Genomic DNA, 21,936 nt, shown 5'->3' on the forward strand with positions numbered 1-21,936 from the left:
GAAACCATCATTCTACCAATTCCAAGAATACAATTTAACTGGAATGCTGGACACACTATATTAATGTGCACAGAGGCTAAGCTTGTGTTTACAGCTCTCACTGTAATTTGAAGGGTTCAGTTTGTTTGGTTTTCTGACTGGACCAGCTTATTCACTCCACATGAACTGCAGTAACTCACAAAGCGCTTTATGTTTATGGTCGCTGTGTAGGCTAACTTTATTGTCTTGCATTTCTTAGATATAAAGAAAAGCAGATAGTCTCTATGTGAACACTTATAATTTCAAGATCAATAAGTGGCATATTCAGAGACAGAATTTTCCAGGGTCTTCCAGGTTTTCATTACGTCCTATTAATTTCTCAAATCTCTGTTGTCATTATATACCTGATAAGAAATCACTAAGCACCGGAGGATCAGGATCCCTGGCTGGGTTTTTGGGTTCTGTCTACGGACCTTCACCCGCAAAGCCCTGGGCTCTCTGTTCAGTCTGGGCTGCCACTGTATCTGGCCTCTAGAGGGCGCACCAAACCTCCAAACTACCATAGAGGCAAAAAAAAAAAAAAAAAAAAAAAAATCCCATCTCTTCCCTGTTTTGGAGACACTGATTGGGTTCGTTTTATAAAAGGAAAAAAAGGGAAATTTTTTGAATTGCCAAAAAAAAAAAAGCACAGAAATGTATTTACAGGACACAGTTGTGGTTCCAAGCCACAAGTGCGTTTGAGTGGCATAACTGAGAGCAGGTGTGGCAATTCATGGCACGAGAGATGTAGATACACCCCTCTCCGTGGCCATGGCAGATACATCTAATCAACCTGAGAGTCTTTCTCCAAGTAGTGCCCTCACAGTCACTGCCATTTACTCGAGCCGGCATTTGAGATTAAACTTGTCTGTTCACTCAGGCTTATGACATTATGAGATCTTTTCCTTTTTCCTATGACCTGAGATCTCCTAAAGGCTAAATAAAAATATCCACACTTGAAGCTCTAGGGTGTCCTTGTCTTGAAGTTTAGAGAGTTCTTGATTTTTCCTGGAACCGGCTTCCTAGGACAGCCCCTTCTACTCTGCGCCTGCCTTGGCAGCCGTCCGTCTGGGCATGAGAGACAGACGGACATGTGTACTGAACCCCCGGTAATAAAGAACCAGTAGGGTTTCAGAGGTCCTTTGCTGACCAGTGCCTGTTTTGCTCTTACCCAATAGGTTTCTGTCGCTGTAAGTCCCTGTAAGTCCCGCCTCCAAACCATTCCTCTTGGTCCATTTTCATGAGTCTGTACTTACCAGGTGTCAGGCGGGACACATTCCGTGTTTCGAGACTCCTGTTCCTTCCTGTGTACCGAGTAAGGCTGGGCAGGTAGCAGAGATCAGCTCACAACAGCCTTATATACTACACAGAGGAGGTCAGTAGGAAAAGTAGCTGATAGATTCACCGAGACTTATTGATTGATGCGGGCTCGTGAAGGTAGCGAGCGATGTATATGTCATCATATCATCGGCCTCTAGCTCAGTCTCTGCCTTGTAGCAGGTGCTCAGTACGTGTTCTGAATGAAGGAATGACTGATGTGTCAACAAGATTGCTAAGAAGGGGGAATATACATGGGAGGAGCCTACTTTTGACTTGGGTGACAGAATAGATGATGCCCATTCCCCCTGAGAGGAAATGTTGCCAGAAGGACAACCTTGAGGAAGAATACAGCACACTGGGTTTGGCAACATGGAACCCGAGGTGTCTTTGAGTTGTCAAGGTAGAAATGTTCACTGGGCCATTGGAAGTGTGGGTGTAGGGCCTCAGGAGGAAGATGTCCCAGGAGATAACGTTTGGGAGAACTCAGCAATTGTAAGTGGTAGTTGAATCCATGTATGTAGATAACGTTAAAAGGTGTTAGAAATGAGGAAGGAGACTGTCGTAGATCAACCTGCTGTAACGAAATACCATAGACTGGGTGGCTGAAATGATAGACGTTTATTGTTCACTGTTCTGGAGGCTGGATGTCCAAGATCAAGGCACTGGCAGATCCAGTGTCTGGTGAGAGCCCCATTGCTGGCTTGCACACAGCCAGCCATCTTGTTATGTCTTCACATAACATAACCCCTCTCTCTTCCTCTTTTGATAAGAACACCGCTCTCATCTTGGGGCTGCATTCTCATGACCTCATTCTTTTATTCTTTCCAGAGGTCCTACTTCTTAATACCATTCTATTGGGGATTAGGGTTTATAGAAATTTTGGAGGGATACAAATATTCAGGTCTTAGAGGCCTAAGACATAGCAGCAGTTACAGAGATCCTGTAAAGGGAGCCTAGAAAGGGACACTGAGAAGTGCCCAGAGGAGAGTCGGTATCTGGAAATCTAAAAGGCCCGGAAGCTATGCCTCCAGTTTCCACTGAGGGCACATGGGGCACAATGGCCGTGCCTTGAACTCAGAGGAAGTTCAAATCCATTGAGGCTCAGGGTTCTTTGCCCTCTAACCCACCACTCTCTGCCTCTTCTCTCTTTGTCTCTTTTTTTAATCTTTATTGATTGATTTATTTTGAGAGAGAGAGCAAGCAAGCACGAGTGGGGGAGGGGTATAGAGGGAGAGAGAGTCCCAAGCAGGCTCTATGCTCAGCACAGAGCCCGGTACGGGACTCCATCCGACAACCGTGAGATCACGATCTGAGCCGAAATCAAGAGTCGGACGCTTGCTTAACTGACCAAGCCACCCAGGCTCCTGCCTCTTCTCTTAAGAAAGTGGTTGGTCACTCAGAATCCTGCATTATTCTATATTCCCCCAGTATTAGGAACTCACAGAAAAATAAGCATATAATTTTCCTTTGAGAGATGAGGTGTGTTGTGTCATAATAAAATGTGTCCGACATATTCTTTTATGACCAAAAACAATGGATAAAGCCAAGAATGGGAGGAAACAATAAGACATTAAAAAGGAATTATCTCTGAAATACAGGTCATGAATGGCTTGTGTTTTCCTCTTTTTTCTTTTCCTGTAAGAGTTCATGACGTTTTCCTCCAAGAGGACATAGTACATTCAAAATCTGAAAAGGAATCTTTAAAGTTATTTTTATGTGGGAAAGCCTGGTACAAAGACCGAACAATTATATCATGGTCTTAAGTAAACAGTTTACCAAAGTCAGACTAGGCATTTTGGAACCATGTAAAGATCTGGTTATTTGTTAAACATCTGAACTTTTAAAACCATTTACAATATAAACGTAAGTTTGGGAAACAAGAATCCATGTAGAATATCTGACAACAGGCCCTTGTGTGTTCAGAAGATCTGTTGCAGCCTCTTGAGAAGGATATGCTTTTTGGTTCTGAGCCAGGATTCAGCAGGCTACTGATCAAGGCCACCAAATACAGCCATGCAGGTTATGACTGAACAATTGCAGGGGGCCCTTTTACTTATAATGCAGTATGAATAGAGTCCATAGAATTGAGCAGTGCACAACCTATCCAAATAAGTGGTAGATTTAACAAGTGACATGTTAAAATAATTTTTTTGCTAAAATTTTAATGTTTATTTGTTTTTGAGAGACAGTGTGAGTGGGCAAGGGGCAGAGAGAGAGGGAGACACAGAATCCGAAGCAGGCTCCGGGCTCCGAGCTGTCAGCACAGAGCCCGACACGGGGCTCGAACCCACAAATGGTGAGATCATGACCTGAGCCGAATCGGACACCTAACTGACTGAGCCACCCAGGCGTCCTGATAACAAGTGACATTTTAAAGATACAGCCCATCACCTGCCAAAACGTTAGATCTAATTAATGGAATACATTACCCAAGATCTGGCTGTGTCAAAATTATAAACTACAAGTTGTTCCATATGTAAGCAGGGTAGGGAATTTTGTTAAGTGTTCGCAGATGCCACAGAATATTATGATAAAAATGCTTTCTTTTTTTTTTTTTAATTTTTTTTTTTAATTATTCATTTTTGAGACAGAGAGAGACAGAGCATGAATGGGGGAAGGTCAGAGAGAGAGGGAGACACAGAATCCGAAACAGGCTCCAGGCTCTGAGCTGTCAGCACAGAGTCCAATGCGGGGCTCGAACTCACGGAGCGCGAGATCATGACCTGAGCCGAAGTCGGACGCCCAACCGACTGAGCCACCCAGTCGCCCCAAAATGCTTTCATTTTTAAAACACAATAAGTACTTACCCTTTTTGTTTTATTCACTAAGGGCCAGTCTCAGTTTCTAAGAAGAGTGTGTCCCATGTGCTGAGCAAGGAGGGAGGCGGAAACATTTCAGTCATAGTTCTTGGGGGCGCGGAAGAATCGCTGGATGCCCATCCTGGAAAATTCACTCTGTTCATCCGCCAGCGGAAAGGATTTGTTAAAATTGCTTTGACCCATGGGTAAGTAGTTTCTCATTTCAGGTACCTGGGTCAGAGAAGTTAAGACATTATTTAAAAAAAAAAATTTTTTTTTAACGTTTATTAATTTTGGAGAAACAGACATGGTGTGAGTGGGGGAGGGGCAGAGAGAGAGAGAGGGTGACACAGAATCCGAAGCAGGCTCCAGCTCTGATCTGTCAGCACAAAGCCCATCGTGGGGCTCGAACTCAACGAACTGTGAGATCATGACCTGAGCCGAAGTCGGACGCTCAACCGACTGAGCCACCCAGGCGCCCCTAGAAATTAAGACATTATTAAATGAACACAGAGAAATAAAGTATTGTTTCTTGTCCTTAAAGGCAGACCTCCTCTTAGTTGACCTGACAGTAAAAGTAGATGTTGGTGTTCATGGGGAATGGAATACAACCTTCCCAGTAAGGTAGTTCAGTGTCACGGCATCCAGCACCTACACTCACCTTGCAAAGCAAAGCAAACAAAAAAGGTACAAAATTTTATATTCACGGTACAGATTTCCAGTCAAATGAACAAATGAACCATGGCCCAAACTATAGGTGGAAAAGAAGTTTCCTGGAGCCTTGATTGGCTCTCGAATAAACTTCTGTAAATTGCTAGGCTGCTGAAGTCCCTTCTCAAACGATTTCAAGTATAAGTTTCATGGTGTGGAACATGAAATTAGCAGGATAGGGAGGCAGAGGAACATTGAAAAATTGTCAGGAATAGGTTGCAAAAGCCAGCTGGACAGAATAAAATACTTAAATCCCTTCCATTGAAAATTTGTACTCTTCCCCTTTGTTATTTGTAGTGCCTCCTTGGTCCCAGTGTTTTCTTTTGGAGAAAATGAGCTGTTTAAACAAGTTAACAACCCTGAAGGCTCATGGCTTCGAACCGTGCAAGAGAGGCTACAGAAGATCATGGGGTTTGCTTTGCCTCTTTTCCATGCCAGAGGGATTTTTCAATACAATTTTGGCCTGATGCCATACAGGAAACCAATCCACACTGTTGGTATGTACCTCAAGGACCAAACGCTTGTTAGAATAAATAAAAGTATTACCTAACTTTGAGCCACGTTACTGTTATTGATTGTGGTGTTAGTGCAAGAGAAGTGGCTTCAAGTAAGAACTTCCTAAAATAAGAATCCTATAGATGTTATTTGAGCTTTATGTATGATACGTCTTTAGCTAAGAAATGACTATTTTTCACTTGGGAATTGAATACTTTCAAGAATACTGCTATTGAACTACAGGGAGAATCCAATTTAGACATAGAGTTTCTTTCTTTTTTCCTTTTTTTTTTTTTTAATTTTTATTTATTTATTTTTGAGAGGGAGAGAGTGAGCAGGCTAGGGGCAGAGAGAGGGAGAGAGAGAATCCCAAGCAGGCTTTGTATTGTCAGTGCACAGCCCGATGCAAGGCTCAAACCTACGAATCGCAAGATCGTGACCTGAGCCGAAATCAAGAGCTGGACGTTTAACTGCCTGAGCCACCCAGGCTCCCCTAGACATAAAATTTCTAGTACTGAATATGAATCTATTTCTCTGCTCGAGCAGATCGTAACATAGCGGTTCTTTGATGAATGCGTTACATCACAGTCTATTAATGTATGCAGATTTCTATGTAATGAATATCTTCATCATATTCAGTTCACATAGGCATCAGTCTGTAGCAAAAACAATTTTGGGAGGCCACTCACTGTAGTTGTATGTATTCTAATATAGACTGATCTTATTTTTAAAAAGTTGTATATTGGGGAGACTTGAGATGGGGGAGGAGGGTGACAGACCCATGTTGACAGAAGGACTGAGGAGCAGAGTAATTAGCTCTTCACATTGAAAGTGACCTGGACCGCCCAGCAGGAGAAAGGGCAGAGCCAGACCCTAGTAGCACAAGTAACCAAACTGTATATACTTCATCTGAAACAGGAAGTAATAGTTTCACCAGAGACAGTCCATTAAATGCCATTCAAAATGTTTTTAGGTCTGTTTCCTTAGAACCGGATTTTACCGCTTTCAGTTTCTGAGAGCATTGCATCTCACATGCAGTCACATGACACTATTTTTAACTGTGTATTTAACTCACATGGAACGTTAGCAGACTGTTGATTAGTTACTGTAATGGTAACACAGAGATAAGTTTGCCGTTGGTGTTTTTTCCAAGAGAAGCTGGTTACATTTCTTTGGCTATATATATAAATATATATAAATAAGTTACAATATATATATATATATATATACATATATATATATATGTATATATATATATATATAAATAGGTTGCAAAATATATATTATATATAAATATATATATTTATATATATATTTAAGCAGGTAATCAACATGTTTTAGAGCATGATTTTTCTATGTCCTGATGCTGGGTTTGGTCCCTTATGTGCAAAGTACTATAGTTGGCATTTGGGGGGATATAAGGAAAATGGAAAGACATTATTTTTAGGAACTGAAGTTTAAGTGTAACTCATACACGCGTGAAATAGGTTGCCAGTGTTGAAAGCCAAGTGTACTTTGTTGGATTAAATGATTACAGTTATCACCCAATGGGGTTAAACTTTAGTTTTAAGTGGTTATCCCTTGACACAGCCTAGTTTTAACTCTGCTGACAAATAATTATTTGGTCAGGGGTCAGATAGAAATGACCAGATCTGAACTCGTTGTTAAGACTAGCAACCAGAGCTCTGGTTTTTCGCTCATGCCTGTCTAATGTGCTTCTCTGTAACATTTAGAATAAGGGAAACTTGCTTCAGTCCATCCTTTCTGCTTACCTCCCAAACAATTGTATCGGAAATACCACGTCTTGTCTCTAGCATCTTCAGTGTCCTGCCAGTATTTGAAACCTTTTAAAAAAGGAAGCTGAAAATATGAACATTTACATAACACCTCAGCCGCCACGAGATTGATTTTATCATCAGCCAGATGACTGAGGCCCGCCTGATTTGAGTGAACCAGACCCGCACAGACCATGTGCATTTAAGGACTTTTATTTGAAATAACCCAAGTAAGGATAGAATATGGACAATTCCTTAGACAAAAGCAGAGCTATGTATCAACCCAATGCAATGTGATATTGCAACAGAGACCTAAGTTGCTGTGTGCATTTCCATTTTAAATTAATGCACTTCAAGCCCAGAGTTGTTTCTTTGCTGACTCCCTGACAGAGCCCAGGCAGGTCAGGTCGCATCCAGACCAGCAACTTATTTTGTGATCTCTCTGCTCCCCTTCTACTTAATTAAGAGTTTATATTAAAAAAAAAATAAATTAAAATAAATGGGGCACCTGGGTGGCTCAGTCGGTCAAGCATTTGACTTTGGCTCAGGTCGTGATCTCACCGCTCGTGAGTTCGAGCCTCGCGTCGGGCTCTGTGCTGGCCGCTCAGAGCCTGGAGCCTGCTTCGGATTCTGTGTCCCCCTCTCTCTCTCTGCCCCTGTCCCGCTCATGTGCGCTCTCTCTCCCTCTCAAAAATAAACAAACGTTTAAAAAAAAAAGGCGATTAAAATAAAAGAGTTTGTGAACTTAACTCTACCTCGCATCATGAAGACTCAGTAAATATTAGTTCAGTTCATCCTCAATCATCACTTCATCTTTAATTCTCTCACTGACAGCTGTCTGGAGATGCTCAGATTATCCATCCTACACACGTCCACACGTCTGTGGGGCTTCACTTCCTCATCGACGTTAGAGCATTCATTTCAGCGTCAACGATTCTCTAATACTAGTGAGAATTACTGACACTGCAAGGCTGTGTCTGCTAATATCCTACTAATTAAGTCCTTTTAGAAGAAATATGTTCTCATTAAACCCAAAGTGCCATCATCAGGTTACAGTTACCCTCCGTGCACTTCTTACACCAAACCTTGCTAAACCACCAGGTTTCTCTGTGTCCTCCATCAAAACCCTCTTTCCTCTTTGCTGAGGGTCATTCAGTGCTTACGAAAGGGAAGTTGGTGGTGGAATGAGTGAAATAGGGGATGAGGATTAAGGAGTTTACTTGCTGCGATGAGCACCGGGCGATATATGGAAGTGTTCAATCATTATATTGTACACCCGAAACTGATGTTACAGTGTAGGTTAACTAATATTACAGTGTAGGTTACACAGGACTAGAATTAAAATGAAAAAAGTAATATAAGAAGCTGCCATATATTTCCTTTATACATTTCAAAAATAGTATACAATTTACGTATTTTATGTTGTTGGTTTATCAAAATACAATAAAGTGTTCACAAAGTCGTGATTCGTTACATAAATAATGGAGAGAAACTGATTTAACGATCGCGTGCATCATCATAATCAGGAGGGATAATTGAAAGAAGTTGCGACTTTAAGAACAATGTGTAAAGGAGTGCAGTTCCTGGGAATTGTTTCTTTCCACAGTATAGAGCTCCAGGAGGCCCGCCGGGATTTTGTCTTACTGTTCCCTGCTGTATTCCCAGGGCCCACAGAGTAGGAGCTCAAGACCCATTTGTAAACAAATCGTTCTTCAGTTATGCCTGTCTGATGATACTTCTTAAGTTTTTAAATACCTAACAAGTAGACGTTAAAAATTTTAAGGCAGGCTACTTTAAAAAAATTTTTTTTTAACGTTTATTTATTTTTGAGACAGAGAGAGACAGAGCATGAATGGGGGAGGGTCAGAGAGAGGGAGACACAGAATCTGAAACAGGCTCCGGGCTCTGAGCGGTCGGCGCAGAGCTGGACGCGGGGCTCGAACTCACAGACCGCGAGATCCTGACCCGAGCCGAAGTCAGACGTCCAACCGACTGAGCCACCCAGGCACCCCAAGGCAGGCTACTTTTAAATTCATGTTGTAGAGCCCGTGCGCGTAGTATGATGGGAAGTTGCATGTTTGGGCAAGAAAGCAAGAGACAAGGGAGGCTTGCCATTTAAAGGGGGAAATTTCACGTACCGTTGTATGTGTTGATTTTAATTTCTGTAAGATTATGTTGAAAACTTTCAAAGGTTCAGAAAAGTTTCATGAGTAGTAAAATGAACTCCTGTGTGCCTTTCTCCCACACTTGTAACATTTTGCTACAGTTTTTCTCTCTCTAGTGGTCTAATACAGCACTGAACTTTCTGATAGGAGCTGAAATCATGACATCTGCTTCTATGTGTCTCTTAAGAGCAAGATGATTCTCTTCTCTGATGTCAGTGCAATTTAGGAAGTTGAACGTTGATCAAGGACCGTTAACCAGTGTACAGCCTATATTTCAAATTTCACCAATGGCCACAATCGTTGCCTTGTTAGCTGTGCTTTTTGGGGAATGGGGTGGGTCACGTGTCTTTTCCCCCAAACAGAATCTTACGTCGCATTGAATTTTCGCATCTCTTTAGTCTGCTTTAGGCTGGGATCATTTTTCAACTTGCCTTTGTCTTTATGACAGGAGCGATTTGGAGGAGTATAGGCCAGTGGTTTCTAGAATGTTCCTCACTGTGGGTTGGTATGGTCCGTCGTGGTTATATTCCAGTTACGTGTCTGTGGCAAGAATTCCACAGGAATGCTGGTGCGTCTTCCTCAGGACCTCGTGTATCAGGAAGCTGTTGATGTCAGTTTGTCCCACTGTTGGTGATACTCACTTTGATCACTTGAGTGGGGTGTTTGCCAGGTTTCTCTACCATAAAGATAAATTACAGAGATTTGTCTACAGAAACCTTCGTATGTTTACATACGTAAATATATCATGTATCTTAGATTTATATTTATAAATATAAAGACTTTTTCCTTTTCATCAACAAGTAACCTGGGGATGGTGTTACTTAGACACTGTAATTGTCCTGTTCATCAGACTTTACTTGGTGGCTTTACTATCCATTGATAATTCTTGCCTGAATCGATTATTGCAATCATGATTGCAAACTGGTGGTTTTCCAGCTCTAGTATTCCTTCCATATTAATTAGTTGGCATTTACCATAAGGAAAAGTCCTCCTTCCTCCCAGTGTTAGATTATTTGAATTCTGGATACCCAGAGAGGCTTATCAGCTGTGTTTGCAAGGGTCATGGGAAAGGGTCCCTTCCCATCTTGTCCAGCCCCATAACTTCCCCTGACTTTCTGGTTCTATTAATTCCTCAGCCTAAATTTTATTATGGATGTGATAGAAGTGTTTGTTTCACTTTTTAAAAATTAATTAATTTTTAAATTTGCATCCAAATTAGTTAGTATGTAGTGCAACAGTGATTTCAGGAGTACATTCCTTAATGCCCCTTCCCCATTTAGCCCATCCCCCCCTCCCACAACCCTTTCAGCAACCCTCTGTTTGTTCTCTATATTTAAGAGTCTCTTATGTTTTATCCCCCTCCCTGGTTTTAAGTTATTTTTGCTTCCCTTCCCTTATGTTCATCTGCTTAGTATCTTCAAGTCCTCATATGAGGACTTTGAAGTCATATGATATTTGTCTCTCTCTTACTCATCTCGCTTAGCATAATACCCTCCAGTTCCATCCACATAGTTGCAAAAGGCAAGATTTCATTCTTTTTGATTGCCGAGTAATACTCCATTTTGTGTGTGTGTGTGTGTGTGTGTGTGTGTGTGTGTGCGCGCGCGCGTGTATACACCACATCTTCTTTATCCATTCATCCGTCGATGGACATTTGGGCTCTTTTCATACTTTGGCTATTGTCGTTTGCACTGCTATAAACATTGGGGTGCATGTGCCCCTTTGAAACAGCACACCTGTATCCCTTGGATAAATACCTAGCAGAGTGCAATTGCTGGGTCATAGGGTAGTTCTATTTTTAATTTTTTGAGGAGCCTCCATAATGTTTTCCAGAGTGGCTGCACCAGTTTGCATTCCCACCAGTAGTGCAAAACTGTTCCCCTTTCTCCACATCCTCGCCAATGTCTGTTGTTGCCTGAATTGTTAATGTTAGCCATTCTGACAGGTGTGAGGTGGTATCTCATTGTGGTTTTTGACTTCTCTTTCCCTGGTGATGAGTGGTGTTGAGCATGTTTTCGTGTGTCTGTTTACATCTGGATGTCTTCTTTGGAGAAGTGTCTATTCGTGTCTTTTGCCCATTTCTTCACTGGATTGTTTGTTTTATGGGTGTTGTGTTTGATAACTTCTCTATAGATTTTGAATACTAACCCTTTATCTGATACGTCATTTGCACATATCTTCTCCCATTCTGTCGGTTGCCTTTTAGTTTTGCCGATTGTTTCCTTAGCTGTGCAGAAGCTTTTTATTTTGATGAGGTCCCAATACTTCATTTTTGCTGGCTTCCCTTGCCTCCAGAGACGTGTTGAGTAAGAAGTTGCTGTGGCTGAGGTCAAAGGGGTTTTTACCTGCTTTCTCCTCTAGGATTTTGATGGCTTCTTGTTTTACGTTTGGGTCTTTCATCCATTTTGAGTTTATTTTTGTGTATGATGTAAGAAAGTGGTCCAGGTTCATTTTTCTGCACGTCACTGTCCAGTTTTCCCAGACCGCTTGCTGAAGAGAGTGTCTTTATTCCATTGGATATTCTTTCCTGCTTTGTCAAAGATTAGTTGGCCATACGTTCGTGGGTCCATTTCTGGGTTTTCTATTCTGTTCTATTGATCTGAGTGTCTGTTTTTGTACCAGTACCATACTGTCTTGATGATTACAGCTTTGTAATACAGCTTGAAGTCTGGGATTGTGATGCCTCCTGCTTCGGTTTTCTTTTTCAAGATTGCTTTGGCTATTCGGGGTCTTTCCTGGTTCCATACAAATTTTAGGATTGTTTGTTCTAGCTCTTTGAAGAATGCTGGTGCTCTTTTGATAGGGATTGCTGTTTCACTTTTATATTTATGGCAAAATGAAAAAAATATAATCATTGCCATTAAGAAATTGCTTCTTTCCATTGTGGGCCCAGTGTGATGGCAGGCCCCAGCCACACAAAGAAATCAAAATGGACATTAAGAAGCCATTTGTCGTGCCTCAGCCACATGTACAGAAGCAAGTGATACGGCCTTGGGGTCTGATTCAGAGGGACTTAGGTGGTTTCATTTGTCTTCCCTGAGCCTCAGATTTTACAACTCTAAAGAGGAAACTGTTACAATTGTCCTGTCTTCTCCAAGGGTTATTCTGTGGATCAGATGACATTGTACGTGAGAAAGCACTTTGTGCACCCCCAGAATAGGAGAGTACAGGCTGATGTACAGCCCGGGGGGCTTCCTGACCAGACTGTTGAGCGCTATTAAACGTGTTTCCATCTCTCTGTGTACGTGTCCTTGCCGAAGTGTTCGTCGAAATCAAATCATGAGGAAATTGACAAATTCAGATTGTGGGACATTCAGATTGTGTTAAACAACTGGCCTAGACTCTTCAAAAATATTAATTTCCTGAAAGACCAAAAAGAGAGAGTGCTCAAAGACACAGCAGCTGTCATGGATGGTTGTGGGGGGTAGGGGGTGGCAATCAGCTGTAAGGATATCATGGAGACAGTTCATCAAGTTTGAATGTAAACTAAGTACAAAATAATTGTGTAGAGGTTAGATGCCTTGGGTATGAGAATGGTGTATTTAAAAAGGACAGCGTTCTTGGGGCGCCTGGGTGGCCCAGTCAGTTAAGCGTCCGACTTCAGCCCAGGTCATCATCTCACGGTTCGTGAGTTCGAGCTCTGCGTCAGGCTCTGTGTTGACAGCTCGGAGACTGGAGTCTGCTTCGGATTCTGTGTCTCTTCTCTCTCTCTGCCCCTCCCTAGCTCACGCTTGCTGTCTGTGTCAAAAATAAATAAACTTAAAAAAATAAGTAAATAAAATAAAATAAAATAAAATAAAATAAAATAAAATAAAAAGGACAGTGTTCTTGAGGCGCCTGGGTGGTTCAGTATGTGAAGCGTCTGGCTCTTGATTTCAGCTCAGGTGATGATCTCACGGTTTGTGGGATCGAGCCCTGCATCAGGCTGTGTGCTGACAGCACAGAGCCTTTTTGGGATTCTCTGTCTCCCTCTTTCTTTCTGCCCCTCCCGCTCGCTCTCTCCCTCTCTCTCAAAAATAAATAATAAACATTAAAAAAGAAGGACAGTGTTGTTGTACTTAAGAACCACATGCCAAATGTTTAGGGATGATAATACAATCGAACCATTGATGTCTACAACTTACTTTCAAATGGGTCTACAAAAATAAAAATAATACACATGTATATCTGCGCGTGCACACGTGGGTACCTGCGCTTGTGCGCAAAACATTCAAAGCTGGTGAGTCTAGAAGAAGAGTACTCAGGTGCTTATTGTATCATTCTTGCTATAGATGGGGAAAGGAATGTACTTTAATAAAATAAAACTGGTTTGAACCCACTTGACAAAAGTAGTGGATTATGTTTCATGTCTGAGTATATCCTGATGAGGAAAAAAAAAAAAAAAGCACGATAAGGGATTCTCTGGAATACAAAGAAAGGAAGGGGAGCCTAATTTAAATTTAAATGTCAAGTAGGGGTTTAAAGAGATAATGTTAAGGGGATTAGTGTGGTGCCCAGTGTAACACAGTAAGTGTTTAATGAATGTTCTTGAGTATGTGTGTGTGTGTGTGTGTGTGTGTGTGTATATGGAAGCACACACACACACACACACACACACACACACACGCATGCTCTTTCCTCGCGTCAGGCATATTATTTGAGCCTCCACCATAAGCCAGAGTTTCAATAAACCCAGGTTTCGTGGGCACCCACATTTTGACCCTTTCCAACCCCCTCTGCCAACAGCCTAGCCTTTCTCTAGGGTCCAGCTGTGTGGCAGCCCGAGAAAGAGCAATTCCTGTGTGAGATCAGTCGAGAGATCAACTCTGTGGAATTTTCAGAATTAAAGAAAAACAGCAAAGATTTCTTGTTGCCAAAGACCTACTCTTGGTCTCAGTGAGAAGAAAATAATGCCCATTTCCAAACTCCTCTCCAGCTGCCTATGCAACGGCTCGTGAAGCTGCTCATTCCCCATCTGAGGTCAATACGACACGACACCATAAAAACGAGGGAAGGCTGCTTGCTGTGTGAGGCCGTGAGCGCGTAGCTCAGCTCCAATTGCTGGATGGGACTGGGAAATGGAACACACGAGCTCTAAAAAGCACCAGAACGTGAACAGGAGCTATGATTCCCGACTCTACCACCAGGAGAGATGTTGGCTGATTTTTTCCAGGGCAAGGAGTTTCATGTCTGAGAGCAGCCATTTTTTTTTCCCCTTTGTGTTGTCAAAAGAGAGTAACAGGGCAGTTTGCAGCTAACATAGGCTTAGCTTTGTTTTCTTCCTCTGAGTGATAAAAAATCTCCTTTTTTGTGGAGACCGAGGATTCTGGTCTTCCGGGGCTCTGGGGACTCTTCTCAGATTTGCATGGTTTTGTTTTGTCACCTCTGTCTTTACCCCTCAAGAAGTAATTGAGAGGGGGCGCCTGGTGGCTCAATCAGTTGAGCGTCCGACTTCAGTTCAGGTCATGATCTCACAGTCCGCAAGTTCGAGCCCCACGTTGGGCAAGTCTGAGCCCCAGCTCAGAGCCTGGAGCCTGTTTCGGATTGTGTGTGTGTGTCTCTCTCTCTGACCCTCCCCCATTCATGCTCTGTCTCTCTCTGTCTCAAAAATAAATAAACGTTAAAAAATTTTTAAAAAAAAGTAATTGAGAAAGATTTCTTGCTTCCCGGTCCAATTTTTGTAATGAGGGACAGGGGCACCAGCTTTATATTTTTAATTCCTGTTTTGTTGTTTTTTTTAATATAGTTTTGAAATTTCCAGTACCTCAGTTTCCCCACACATAAACAAGAGAAAGGCAAGGAGGAAGCTGTCTATCTCACACTTTAAAGGGGAAAGTCTTATGATGAATTTAGTATCTAGGGGCATGTTTGAGCTTTCTGGAAGAGCCACCTGAAATATACAAATGACCATGAATAAGAAAAGAACAGGATTGAAGTTATCTGTAGGAAAACTCATAGGAAATAAGACTTGATTAATAATTCAGAATCCATGGGTCTTTTTTTAATGTTTGTTTATTTTAGAGAGAGAGTGGGGGAGGGGCAAAAAGAGAAGGAGAGAGAGTCCCAAGCAGGCTCCATGCTGTCAGTGCGGACCCTGACACGGGGCTCGATCTTACAACCATGAGATCATGACCTGAGCCAAAATCTAGAGTCAGATGCTCAATCGACTGAGCCACCCAGGTGCCCAGAATTCATGAATTAAAAAAAAAAAATTTTTTTATAAACTTTTTTTTAACATTTTTATCCATTTTTGAGAGACAGAGACAGGCTGTGAGCGGGGGAGGGGCAGAGAGAGAGAGAGGGAGACACAGAATCTGAAGCAGGTTCCGGACTCTGAGCTGTCAGCACAGAGCCTGATGCGGAGCCTGAACTCATAAACCGTGAGATCATGACCTGAGCTGAAGTCGGATGCTCAACCGACTGAGCCACCCAGGTGCCCCTAAAATTTTTTTTAATGTTAATTTATTTTTGAGAGAGAGAGACAGAGTGCAAGCAGGGGTGGGGCAGAGAGGGAGGGAGACACAGTATCCGAAGAAGGCTCCAGGCTCTGAGCTGTCAGCGCAGAGCCTGATGTGGGGCCTGAACTCATGAACCGTGAGATCATGACCTGAGCCGACATTGGACGCTTCACCGACTGAGCCACCCGGGTGCCCCAGAATTCATGAATTTTATTTAAAGTAATCTGGGAACAACATCTTCTTAGATCCCTGTGCCTCTTGCTAAGTCCCCGGCCCCCCGACTTCCACCTCGAATAATCGTACGTACTTGACCTCTCTTGGGATTAATTTCACTTAACAGAAGCTATTTCTATAAAACCGTACATTTGCTAGTAGATTGGCAACGGCTAGTAGATTCTCAAGTCACCTGCAGATTTCTCAATTTTTTCCTGAAACAAAAAGGTCAGAGTTAGAAGGAAGTTTCAAGATCATTGAGTTCTACTTTTTCATCCTATACATGTGAAAATTACGGCCAGGGAGGAAGTTACTCGGTAGCTCGGTGCGCTTGGTAGTCTAGTGTTTTCTGTGCAGCCCCAGCTCCTCTTCCACCCCACATTAGCCTTCTCCTCAGCCGTATTTCCAACCACAACTGACGGTAAGAGAGTTCCAGTTTGTGGAATGACAAAGGACTGATGTCTACTCTATGTAAATTTGACATCCAGGCTATCAGAACTGTATGTGAGATTCCTGAGGCTATATCTGCTTAAAAACTTAGCAATGTAAGAATATTAATACTGCAGTAAGGTGATATGATACGTATCTACTATATATGTCTCCTTATTGCATCATTAGATAGATGATAGATAGATTGGTAGGTAGATAGGTAGATAGCTAGAGAGATAAAGTGATAGAGGTATCTTCTTAATAATACATTTCGTCCTATGTGTATGTGTATCACTACCTTCTCTGCACCTCCTTACCTCCTGTGCTGATTTTTATTACTTCCTTCTTTCTCTGTGACTTAACATTTGCTTGGTTTTCTCTTAACTCACCCACCACCTGTTACTGACATGGGTTTGAACCTTGGGTGTACCACGGAATGACTTAGGGTAGACCAAAGGAAACCTCCTGTGCCCCCTCTGAGTTCCATTCTATTACCCATGGCCCCACTTGAGCTCATGCCCAAGTTGCTCCTGGGTAATAAGAACCTCTTTGCCGCGGGTCACGGAACATCCTGTAGGTTTTCAACTCTTGGCATCAGTAAGCTGCATTAGGCCAGCAGGGGGAGCAGTGAGCAGCAGGGAAAGACCCAGGAAAGCAGGTGCCAAAGCCATGTGTATCTTGTAGTTTCTAAAAATCTGAGACAACTCTAGACACCTTTTGAAATATGTAGAGAAGTTGACAGGTTAAAAAAATAATTAGTTCATTTTTAATTACAGGTAAAACAACTGCATTCTCATTGTAGAAAATTCCTACAATACAGTTAAAGTGAAAACTACCCCATCTCTACCTTCTTCCCTAGAGGTAATGGTTATCAGTCTCTCTCTCTAGACTCTTTTAAAGTTTATTTTTATTTATTTTGAGAGAGAGAGAGAGAATACTAGAGAGGCAGAGAAAGAGGGAGAGAGAGAGAATCCCAAGCGGTGCTTGAACCCACAAACTGAATTCATGACCTGAGCCAAAAATCAAGAGTCAGACACTTAACCAACTGAGCCACCAGGCACCCCTAGATTTTTTAATACATTAAAGCTTATAATACACCTGGAAATATAAATGTTTTTTCATAAATGGGATCATACTGTATTATTTTACAATTCTTTTCCCACTTCATACATTTTGGACCTCGGTGTGTGTGTGTGTGTGTGTGTGTGTATACACATATAATTTCATTTTTTTTAAAGATTGCTGCCTAGGATTCTGTTGAGGGACTGTTCTGTGGCTTATTTAATAATTTTTCTACTGAGACTTCGGGTTGGTTTTGTTTTCTACTCTTAACAAACAGAGTCTTGTGATGATGTGTGTTTTCTAGTACAGATTCTTGGCTCTGAAGATATACATTCTTCAGATTTTTTAGGATGACATTAAAAAGAGAGTAAAGAGCTGATGCCTCATGACTCAAGACTTCACCATCGGTCACAATAGGGTCCTGTGGCCTGGCTGTCAGCTGTACCAGAGGGAGAATGCTAGTGACATACACACACAGCTATGTCCTCTTACTTCACAGCTGTGGTCAGCACAGTGGCTCATTTGACTCAGAGTCAAAACCCCCAGGGTACTTAACACTCCAGCAATTGCTGAGAAGGAAAGTTCTTTATTTGTCATCGAATAGGATGGTGTGACCACTGTAGGCAGCCAGTAAAACGAACAAGGGATTGGAGTGAGCGCGCCTGACAGATTCTGATCGGCAGATCTTTCCAGAGCCGTCCTTTAGAGGCAGCGGTTTGTGACGGAGGGGTTTTGGTTTCTCCTGTCTGATACGTTCTCTATTTTTGTAGTTGGCCGTCCAATCCCTGTTCATCAGACTCTGCACCCAACCACGGAACAGATTGAGGAGTTACATCATGCCTATATGGAGGAGCTAAAGAAATTATTTGAGGCGCACAAGAGGAAGTATGGTATCCCAGAGCACGAAACTCTCATTTTTAAATAACTGTATGCTTACAAGGCACACCAGAGGATGCGAGAACATCCCATTGGAGAATACATATTTTAAATAAGGATTTTCTTCTTTGGCTATGGAGTCCAATGTGCAACTGGAAAATATTATTTATGGTGACAGATGTTGGTGAGTGTCCATGGGCAATAAAAATACAGCAGGTGACTACAGGAGAAGGGTGGAGAAGACTATGACCCTTCTAATCATCCTCCTCGTTTAGGAAGGGCCTGTCATTTTGCAGGTGAAGAAAAGGTTTAGAATCATTCATGTGCTCAAGAAAAAAAAATATGATGGCTTCAAAAAATAATTAGACCCTTTTACTAAACATCACAATAATTTAAGGTAGTGTTTTCACTAAGTACGACAGCTGTTGTTTACCACAGCTGGAGCAGTTAGGAGACCATGTGTGAAATAATTTTCCGTACAGAGCTAGAGGAGATCTTTTTTTTTTTTTTTTCTGCTTGAACAGACCATTTTTGGGTGAATAATGTTACTTTTCAGGCTTAGATAATTTGATCCCTTTAGGTCATGTCAACCAACACATTCTTATACAATAGTGCAGAATTTTTATGCGGTCTTTGAAATAGGATGAATCTACCATCTGGAAAAACCCATGTGGGTGAGAGCGTGTCTCTTCATTTCTATTCATGCTTGGAAACATTCATGCTTGTCGTTTGCTTCGGAGCATGTTCATTTGCTGTGGACAAGGAGGTCTTTTGGGACACATGCTTTATAGAACATTGAAATTCCGAAAGGTTTTCACGGTCGTAGAAATGATTTGAATTTTCTTTCCAAATAGCCTCTTTGAGGAAGACCAGCTATGAAAGAAAGCGCCCTCTCTGGTTGTCGTGTGTCCAGTTACAACTGTCTGGTCCGAAAGAGAGGCAACCCTGTGCCTCCTGTTCACTGATACCTCCCTAGTGCCTGGGCCGGGCACAAAATAAGTACTTGTTTAGTGAATATATTTACGGATGAGCCCACCAAGGTGAAGAGTTTTTAAAGCTGTACCATAGGATGAACCTATTTTAAGAAAAGACCCAGTTTCAGAAGGAGAGAATGTGCGGGGTCTGATTGTCTCATGCCAGTAACGGACGAGACCGCAGGCTAGTTTATAAGATGCAAGTGAAAAGGAGGTTTCTGATCATTAGGCACTAAAAGTGAAGTAAAGTATTCGGTAAATAAATGAGAAGAATGTCTAGTTTCCAAATGATCTCCGTTGCTATATGTTGCTTCTTTACCCCTTGTGCTCTGGGTATTTGGGGGCAACTTCTTGGAGTTGTTCTAACTTACTAGTAATATATCTTCAGGCCTCTAATTTTTAAAACATGAAGCCTGGGCTGGAGCCTGGACTGAGTTCAGCATCAGCCAAACAAAATCATGCTGGGTAATGTCTTGACTAGGAAAGCATTTCACACAGGAAAAAATGAACATGCCTCTGGCTTCATACTGGTTGAACAATCCAGGAGTCCACTGACCCATGGCCTTGAAATTAGATCAATTTTTTGTCAAAGCAGGGAATAGGGCACAACCTATTTTTAACAGATGCACAAAACTCGACTATAAATCCTTTTTGGTATTACTCAACACCAACGAAGTATAAAAGGAGCACCATTTACAGAAAATGACACCCCAGCTGGTCATGGGTCGGTCTTTCAGAATGCCACAATGACTAGAGACCTTTATTATAAAGTCTGTGAATTTCATCCCTTTAGAGAAGTTCATTAAAGTCTCTGTGATTTCACAAAACTATGACTTTTAATCTCATACTTGGTCCTGGGAGGCCAAGCTGACCCTGACATCAGCGGGATCATCTAATAAAACAAAGTTAAAGCCCATAGGTAGTAAAGCAAAGGCACTGAAAAATGAGCAAAGTTCCCCTCTGACGAATTTGCTAGAATTTTGCCATTTCAAAACCCTAGGCATCAGCAAACTTCCATTCTGGCGTCCATAAAATCTTATTTTTAGATACATTTTAGGGGTTTTATCTCTTTCTTTCTTTCTTTCTTTCTTTCTTTCTTTCTCTTTCTTTTCTTTCTCTCTCTCTCTCTCTCTCTCTCTCTCGGTCATAATCTAGCCAGAAGTCCATTCATAAACCCAAAGCATAGTTGTAAGCCCCATATAGTCCTACAGATTGCAAGTGAAGGTTTGGACACGAACTTTTGCTACGGCACAATTGTGGGCTATATCTTGTACTCACTAATGTGGTTTGACACAGAGTGCCTCTATTTTAAAGATTCTCGTCTACTCTGCAACTGTACCTGATGTTTAAACAGCAAAGCAAAAAATAACAACAACAAAGATAACCCCAGGACCCAGTAAGAGAAACTGACCTAACTGCCTTGAGAAAATGTACGTTTGTGCTATTTGACTTAGACATTTCTTTGTCCTGTTTCTCTTGCACACTGGGCACAGGCTGAGTCATTTGCTTTGTCTTAACGGTTAGAACTGTTGAAATTATCTAGATCTGGTCAAGTCTGTTATGCTCCCATTGAAGATTGCAGCTCCAGTGCTTAGAAAGGCCAGCCAGTTTTGCTGGGTCCCAAGGGGAACCAGGACAAGGGAGGCTACATGATTTATGAAAACCCTTCACTAGAACCCTGGAAACAATCAAAGTATATATACTTCAGGGATGAAGGGTGAGCCTTTATTGTATGCATAGCATTTTTAAAAAATACTTTTTAACGTTTATTCATTTTTGAGAGACAGAAAGAGACAGAGTGCAATCGGGGGAGGGGCAGAGAGAGAGGGAGACACAGAATCCGAAGCAGGCTCCAGGCTCCGAGCTGTCAGCACAGAGCCCCACGTGGGGCTTGAACTCAGGAACTGTGAGATCATGACCAGAGCTGAAGTCAGACGCTTACCCGACTGAGTTGCCCAGGTGCCCCATATGCATAGCATTAGAAGTAAAATCCCTATTTTCAGTAGAAGGTACGCTTTGGTCATGGGAAATACAGGAAGATGTAACCTCACATCTCTTCCAAACTACCTCACCCACGATACAAATGGCCAAAGTACATGATACATCTGAAAACAAGTTTGGGGTCTATTTGTCTCCTTTTCCTTTGACAGGAAACAGTGTTGGTGGGATTTGTTGATTGTTTTTGTTTTTGTTTTTTTCCCCAGTAGCCTAAGGATAAGCCAGTTCTTAAACTGTATTTGTATATATTTTTTTAAGCTAAGCGATGAGATGTCTATTTCTGGGGCTGGGAGAGTTACCTCAAATAGAATTTGTGTATCTTATGAAAGGAAAAAAAACAAGGCAACTTCTACATAGCCAATCACTCGCTCCAGTTTCTCTGGGCTGGCAAATACAGAAGCAGTTTTTTATATTTAAAAAAAACCAAGGGATTTGTCTAACACCTTATATGTCAGTAATGTTCATTAATCCCTCCCAGACACCCATTGCTTAGTGCCTTAATACCGCATATGAAGGAGAAAGTCTGTCCCAAACCCTAGTTTACTCATGGAATGATGGGTTCCTCAGTAGCAGAGTCTGTGTCCTGTGAGTGTCGTGATCCTGGCGCCCACAGAGCAGGCTGGCCGCACTTTCTCGAATGCTTGTGGTGCCACCTGTGTCATAGG

The 21,936-nt window shown here is 42.0% G+C and overlaps 1 protein-coding gene across 8 annotated transcripts in view; it reads left to right on the plus strand.

The window, feature by feature from the left end:
* The window catches only part of MOGAT1 (monoacylglycerol O-acyltransferase 1), a 38,726-nt gene that overhangs the window by 14,923 nt on the left and 1,867 nt on the right, over window positions 1-21,936 (plus strand). For 6 of the 8 annotated variants that reach the window (XM_042950292.1, XM_042950294.1, XM_042950299.1 and 3 more), the window contains exons 4-6: window positions 4,168-4,342; window positions 5,145-5,344; window positions 18,194-19,561. In XM_042950292.1, the coding sequence (XP_042806226.1) occupies window positions 4,168-4,342; window positions 5,145-5,344; window positions 18,194-18,348 (530 nt within the window). In that variant the 3' untranslated portion in view covers window positions 18,349-19,561. Of the gene's footprint in view, window positions 1-4,167; window positions 4,343-5,144; window positions 5,345-14,197; window positions 14,747-18,193; window positions 19,562-21,936 lie in introns of those variants that run through there. The other 2 variants (XR_006205726.1, XM_042950297.1) reach the window with 2 other exon arrangements.

This window comes from Panthera leo, chromosome C1 (assembly GCF_018350215.1).
Source record: "Panthera leo isolate Ple1 chromosome C1, P.leo_Ple1_pat1.1, whole genome shotgun sequence".
Classification (NCBI taxonomy): domain Eukaryota; kingdom Metazoa; phylum Chordata; class Mammalia; order Carnivora; family Felidae; genus Panthera; species Panthera leo.